This window comes from Hippocampus comes, unplaced genomic scaffold (assembly GCF_001891065.2).
Source record: "Hippocampus comes isolate QL1 unplaced genomic scaffold, H_comes_QL1_v1.1 scaffold384, whole genome shotgun sequence".
Taxonomy (NCBI): domain Eukaryota; kingdom Metazoa; phylum Chordata; class Actinopteri; order Syngnathiformes; family Syngnathidae; genus Hippocampus; species Hippocampus comes.
The window spans coordinates 239,988-247,554 of NW_017805700.1; the positions used below are offsets into that span (position 1 = coordinate 239,988).

Below are 7,567 nucleotides of genomic sequence, written 5' to 3' on the forward strand. Positions count from 1 at the left end.
TTTGGAACTGTGCGTCCCGTGGGAAAATTATGCGTCTAGGACGCGGGACACAGAGGTAACGAGATGGCTGTAACACCCACCCGCCGGGTACCCAACTCTCTCGCCGCCATAGTTAGCTCTCAAAGGCTAAAAACCTTACGCTAACTGGAGCGCTTCTCTCTCATTAGCGCTCCAATTAGCATAAGGTTTTTAGCATGATAACAAGTAAAGCATTCGAGGAAACGTTCGTTTATTTGAATGTCCGTCGAGCCATAATCAATTTACTCTGAGCAGCTAATCGGATAATACGGATCTAGCTTCAGTATCTACACACATAGACAGTGAGGTCCCTCTTGGCCAATCGGAGGCCAGGATGATGCTCGGTAAGCCAATGGCAGAGCAGCTATGAGTACGTTGCGTTTAGGAAACTCTCAGCTGTGACCGAAATAAACATCGTTCACTATGTAAACCAGTGTGGTGGTTGCTGTTGCCGTTTCCGAACGAAGCAGTAAAGGTCGCTGTTGGATTAGACTTCATTGTAGTGAATGTCTTCGCGAGGCTGGAGCAGAGAGAATGATTTCGTATCATGCAACAAGGGTTTTTTTCGTCGTATGGGGGTCAGGAGAATGGGAATGGTGTTAATTCATCTAGATTTTTTCACATTAGGGGGTATTTTCACCCATGTAGGTTTCGTTCTAGAGGAGTTTCACTATAATAAGGATATCAGAGGAAGTTTGATTTGATGGACCAAAAGTTCTCACTTGTCAATCTTAAGCCACACAGCTGCCAACAGGTTATCCATCCATTTTCTAACCCCCCTTCCTCACAAGGGTCGTTGGTCATGGTGGAGACTATCCCAGCTGTCTTCAGGCAGTAGGCGGACTACACCCTGAACTGTTCGCCAGTCATCGGAGGGCACACGTAGACAAACAACCATCCTTAGACTCACATCTAGGAACAATTTGGAGTGCTCCATTAACCTGCCATGTATGTTTTTGGTATGTGGCAGGAAACTGGCATACCCGGAGAAGAACATGCAAACTCCACAACAGAAAGCCGGAGCCAGAATCGAACCGTGCACCTCTGCACTGTGAGGCGGACGTGCTAACCAGTCCTCTACTGTGACACTCTTGAATTTAACAGTCAATGAAAATTAACTAACGAGGTGAGTGAATGCAAATAACAACAAATACTACTACTTTGCAAACGAATAAAGAACAACAACAAAACAACTTAATTATTATTAAGTATTCCTCCCTCAGCCCCCCATAAAAAAGTCTCTCAATGCATGCTGTCAACTCCTTCAAACTACACAAGTATAGCAGTTAGCATTTGGGCCTCATCACACACAAAACAAAAAAAAATAAATAAAGCAGAATTACAGATTTTAAACTTTTTCTGCAAAGTAAACGGCGGACAACGTCCCTAAGAGCTTAGCTAGGCTGCTTTTGTCACAAGCAGCCAGGTAGTCAGCAGGTCAATGCGAAAGGCTGCAGCAGCTAGCTACAGCAAGTTTAGCAAAGAGTTTCAGGTGGAAACAACTGTCTGTAAAACACTTTCACTATTAAGTCAGTACTGTAATTACAGCATCCCATAGCGTCGAATAAGCTACACTTCTTTCAAAGTATCATTCTCACAAAGGGCTTAAAAGGAGAAATGAACAGATGGAAGGAAGGAGAAGCCTTGCTAATTGCTAAGCTAATGTCATGCTGTCATGAAAGACCGGAATTCAGTGCTTGGGTGACTGAGTGCACATCACAGATGTCTTGCAGAAACCGCATTAAAGGGGAGCGTATCCAACTTTGAACAGCGAAATAGCAGGCAGTTAAATACGTGTCTGGAGAGAAAATGTCAGCAGAGAGGACTGGCTTAGAAGATGAAAATTATATTCATTTTGAGGATTAGTAATTCGGAAAACGGATGCAAAATTGCAAAACAAAATTGTTGTTTGTCATTAAAGCACAGTTTCACTACAATATGAATGCAATTATTTTTAATTTTTGCTGAGTTTGTAAATGTTGATGGCTATCACTAACTTCCACAACAGCCACTCCACCGCCCCCCCCAAAACCAAAACGTTCCAATTTTGTTTTGATATTTTTTTTCTTTTAAAAAATGCAGTTTTCACTGAACCTATGCTAAAATCATTATCGTATAATGATCAAGATATCTGGAAAAGATAGCGTTATATTAAATTGTAGCCATATCACACAGCCCTAATTTCATCATGAGAATATGTACTCATTCGTTCACAGGATGGAATGGATTAAATCTATTTTCATTCATTTCAATCGGAAACATTGCTTCAGTTGACAAATGTTTCAGTTCGCGAACTGAGTGTTTGAACGAATCCAGTTTGTGACTTGATGTTCCACTCTACCTATTTTTGTTAACACTGACAATTTAGTTACTCTTATCCAACTGAAAGGCAGCCAAAACTATATTTCATTCTGCACTTTGAGTTTTTGATGTCAGCTCAAATAGCCTCCAAAACACAAGCAATCAGCAATGGCATTGTCCAACATCAAATTGCTTTTAATCAACTAATGAAAAAACTTGTTAGTGTTTAAATAGGCTTCGGAAAAAAAAAATAAATAAATTTTCACCCAAAATCACTGACCATGTTTCACAGTCCTCTCTTCCATATTGGTTCTCTCTTCATCTGAAAACCCCCAAAAACTGATGATGCAGTCTTGGAATGGAGAAACTTTAAATTCTGTTCGAAAATCTTCCTCTCCTGCATGGAATGACCTGAAAAGGAAGAGAACAAGCTTCTTGTCAAAAATGCGATGTTTCCTAAAGAGTAGATTGGTTTTTTAAATTTGAAACCTAAAACAAAGTTTTCATAACTTTATTAAAATCTGTACTTAACAACTGGAAAATATGGCAAACTGACATAGGGTACCATATTAAACAAGTGTTCAGGTCTTTTCACGCAAATTTTAAAATTGAAAAGTTTACATTTCTGAGTGGGAGATGTTGGGGAGGGTGATTGCTCTGTATTCAACTGTTTTTTTTTTTTTTTTTTCTTTTGGACTGATTGCAAACATTCCACCATAAAAATATTCAGCTCATTCACTAGGGCCCAAAGTGAACATTAAGTGACTCAGAAGTGCCCCAAAATGAGCAGGATGACGTGCAGATGGCACTAGGGATATGGGGGAGAAACGTCCCCCTCAAATTTATGATGACCACTATCTTCCCTAGGAATATAACGATATCCAAAGGTCATAATACAAAATCACAATATTAACTTCCCAAAATGATAATTATCACTGTCGTCAGTCCAAAACCTCTGATGTCATAATTTGGATAATGTCAGAGTTTTTTTCAAATCTATAACTACTAGTCAGTTCTTCAGTGTTAGCATATGGCTCCAAGACACTGTTTGTAGGTCTTGGACTGTTACATAAGATAAGATAAGATAAGATAAGATATCCTTTATTTGTCCCACAATGGGGAAATTTACAGTCCACAGCAGCAAGATAATGGGTAGAAAGAAGAAAGAAGAAAAGAAAACAAACAAAAAACATACACCATCAAATTCTCATCGAATTAGTCAAAAGTACAACCGGGGGCTGTTTTTTTTTTTTTTTTTATTTCTTGGGGGACACTAGTGAGCCGTTTTTCAAAAATTGCACATAAACAAATACAAGATTGATGATTATGCCAGGCCTGATGTGTTTCATGAATTCTTGTGCATGTGTTTCCCCTCAAAATTGTTTTGTTGGCGGACTGCACATTGCCACAGCACAAATTTCGTGTCGCAATATCATGAAACCCAACCCAGCCGCTGGGGAGCAGTGCCTTCCCCTGGGGGTACACTGTTCCCCGGTGCCGGTCCCAAGCCCGGAGAAATGGGGAGGGTTGCGTCAGGAAGGGCATCCGGCGTAAAACTTTTGCCAAGACGGACATGCGAGTTGATAGGGCGGTTTGCAGGGACGGATGGGAATTAATGACTCGCTGTGGCGACCCCTGAAAAGGGACGTGCCGAAAGGAGAAGAAGAAGAAGAAGAAGATCATGAAACCCGAAACACTCCTCCAATGAAATATGAAAATCAGGTTGCCTCATGAGAAAGACATCAAAGAATGAAACATTCAGTTCCTATAGCCAAGAGGAGGTGCTACCACGATGATGAAAAAAAAGTTCAAAGATATCTTCCGGCCTACACTTTCGTCAAATAGGTGTAATATGGAGAACATACAGGTTCTTCTCAAAAAATTAGCATATTGTGATAAATTTCATTATTTTCTGTAATGTACTGATAAACATTAGACTTTCATATATTTTAGATTAATTTCACACAACGGAAGCAGTTAAAGCCTTTTACTGTTTTGATATTGATGATTTTGGCAAAAAAAATAAAGGAAAAACCAAAAATCCCCATCTCAAAAAAATTTGCTTATTTCATCCGACCAATAATAAAAAGTGTTTTTAAAACAAAAAAACATCAAATAATGATGTTCAGTTATGTACTCAATACTTCAGGAATCCTTTTGCAGAAATGACTGCTTCAATGTGGTGTGGCATGGAGGCAATCAACCTGTGGCACTGCTGAGGTGTTATGGAGGCACAGGATACTTCGATGGCGGCCTTAAGCTCATCCACAGTGCTGGGTCTGGTGTCTCTCAACTTCCTCTTCCCAATATCCCACAAATTCTCTTTGGGATTTAGGTCAGGAGAGTTGACAGGCCAATTGAGCACAGTAATACCATGGTCACTAAGCCAGTGCCAAAACAGCAGGTGCCAGGTCATGCTGACAAATGAAATTTTCATCTCCATAAAGCTTTTCAGCAGATGGAAGCATGAAGTGCTCCAAAATTTCCCGATAGCTAACTGCATTGACCCTGCCCTTGATAAAACACAGTGGACCAAAACCAGGAGCTGACATTGCACACCAGACCATCACTGACTGTGTGTACTTGACATTAGACTTCAGACATTTCCTTCTCCCCACTCTTCCTACAGACTCTGGTACCTTGATTTCCGAATGATATGCTTTCATCCAAAAAAAGTTCTTTGGACCACTCAGCATCGGTCCAGTGTCGCTTCTCCATAGCCCAGGTCAGCCGCTTCTGCCACTGTTTCTGGTTCAAAAGTGGCTTGACACATTTCCTGCACATGCCTGTGCACGGCGGTTCTGGATGCTTCTACTCCAGACTCAGTCCACTGCTTCCACAGGTCCCCAAATGTGTGGAATCGGCCCTTCGCTACAATCTTCCTCAGGGTCCAATCACCTCTTCTGGTTGTGCAGCGTTTTCTGCCACACTTTTTCCTTCCCACAGAGGTGCCTTGATACAGCACTCTGGGAACAGCCTATTCGCTCAGAGATTTCTTTCTCTGTCTTACGCTCTTGTTTGAGGGTGTCAATGGCCTTCTAGACAGCAGCCAGGTCAGCAGTCTTACCCATGATTGCAGTCTTGAATCAGGAACCAGGTTGGGAGTTTTTAAAAGCCTCAGGAATGATTTGCGGGCGTTTAGAAGTAACTCGTTGATTCAAATGATTACGTTAATAGCTCCTTGAGAGTACCTTTTCATGATATGCAAATTTTTTGAGATAGGAATTTTGGGTTTTCATGAGCTGTATACCAAAATCATCAGTATTAAAACAATAAAATACCTCAAATTATTCAGTTGGTGTGCAACAAATTAAAATATATGAAAGTAGAATTTTTATCATTACATTATGGAAAATAATGAACTTTATCACAACATGCAAATTTTTTTAGAAGGACCTGTACAATCACCATAATACACAGAAAACAATATTCGGCTTGAGCATGATCAACGTCAAGGCTTTTCTAACATGCATTCATTCAATGGGCTTCGTACAGTACATTAAAATGTAAACAATTTTAAAATATCAAATTTTTCACCAAGCCGGATGAATGCACAACATTTGGTGAGATTTAGAACATGTTTAGGTCCCCATCCCCAAAAATGTGATTTACTTTTGTTAAAAAAAAAAAAAAAAAATTACAATAATAACAGTAATAATACTAATCACTTACTCTACATACAGCACCACGCTGTATGTATAACAGATTGTTATATAGATGTCTCAGCACACATTTATATACAGTAAATATTCCCATCCCCGGAATTCTATGAAAAGGAATATCCTTCACCCGGAACAAAAGCCTGTGCATTAACATTTTGACTACGATATTACATGTTACCGGAATTTACGTAAGCGGAAATTCCACTACCCGTAACCCGGATGGAGACGTCATGCCGCGGGAGCTTACACACACGCAACGCCCCCCCGATGCTACGGAACGACGACACCGAGACACATTTTCACTTCGCGTTTTTCGATCATCAGATTCGAAACGACGACGTGTAAGTGAGTTTTTATTGGCGTGCGTTTGACTGCAATTGCGAAAGATTTTAACTTTATTCACTTAACGTCCTGTAGAACGCGGCACTAGCTTAAATTACATACCCACTCGACATGACCGAACAGACTGTTCGCTTCGCCGTTTACATTCATCAGATTCGAAACGAAGACGTGTAAGTGACTTTTTATTGGCGTGCGTTTGACTGCAATTGCGAAAGATTTTAACTTTATTCACTTACGTCGTGTAGATCATGGCATCGAAACGTAGAAGAACTTTAATGACTGGAACGGAGCGAGTGAAATGCATCCGTTTGAGCAAGGCTGGACACAAAGTTAAAAGCATCCAGCAGACACTTGGAGTCGGAAAGACGCAAATCTACGAAGCTTTAAAAAACAAGGCATCGATTCAACTCCTGATGACAAGCCACCATCCAGCGAGGAAGCAATGCAAATGGCAACAAATCCATCAGTATGCACAAGAATGACCAGACATCGGTGATCAACGGGACAGTTACTTGCAACTAGCAAGAAAACTGTATGACACACAGGCAAACATTGTCATAAACCAAAGAATGCATCCAACAAAACAATCCAAAATAGACACATTTTTTCCCAAGACAGAAAAAAAATAAACATTAAAATACTGTACATATTTTACTGTTGTGATTTTTTTTTGGATACACCTGTGTTGCAGTTTTTGTTATATAAACAGTTTTTGGACAGTATATTTTTGTATTTTATTGATTGTGTTGTTACACGTGCATTTTGTCAACATACTTGCAGGTTCATAAAGGACATGTACCATGCTCATTTCCCAAATGAGGAATTTCTGTTATCAGGACAAATTGGACAGCGCAAACACGAGTCCGCACTAGAGAATATTTACTGTACATGTGAGGTTTGGGATTTTTGGGAATATGTGCAGGGGAGTAATTAAGCAGTTCCTCTTTTGTAGTGAAAGGAACATGAAGGGCAAATTTTGATGCACCACCCTATCATATCGTATCTCAAAAATTCAACATTTTTTTTTCTGTTGTTGTCCCAGGTCTTAGGATGGTATAGCCAAAGTTCGAAGTCAATCGGATGAATCCTCTAGGGCAGGGGCCCCCAACCTTTTTTGCCCCACGGACCGGTTTATGTCAGACAATATTTTCAGGGACCGGTATTTAAGGTGTGGTGGAAATAATACAAGAAATTAATATGGTATGAGCTGCATGAAAACTGTGGTGTTTTCGAAATATAATAAT

The 7,567-nt window shown here is 40.1% G+C and overlaps 1 protein-coding gene across 3 annotated transcripts in view; it reads right to left on the reverse strand.

Moving 5' to 3' along the window:
* ect2 (epithelial cell transforming 2) overlaps positions 1-7,567 on the reverse strand; it is a 91,121-nt gene that overhangs the window by 52,477 nt on the left and 31,077 nt on the right. For all 3 annotated transcript variants that reach the window (XM_019882639.1, XM_019882636.1, XM_019882638.1), the window contains one exon: positions 2,600-2,730. In XM_019882639.1, coding sequence (XP_019738198.1) covers positions 2,600-2,730 — 131 coding nt within the window. The remainder of the gene's footprint in view (positions 1-2,599; positions 2,731-7,567) is intronic.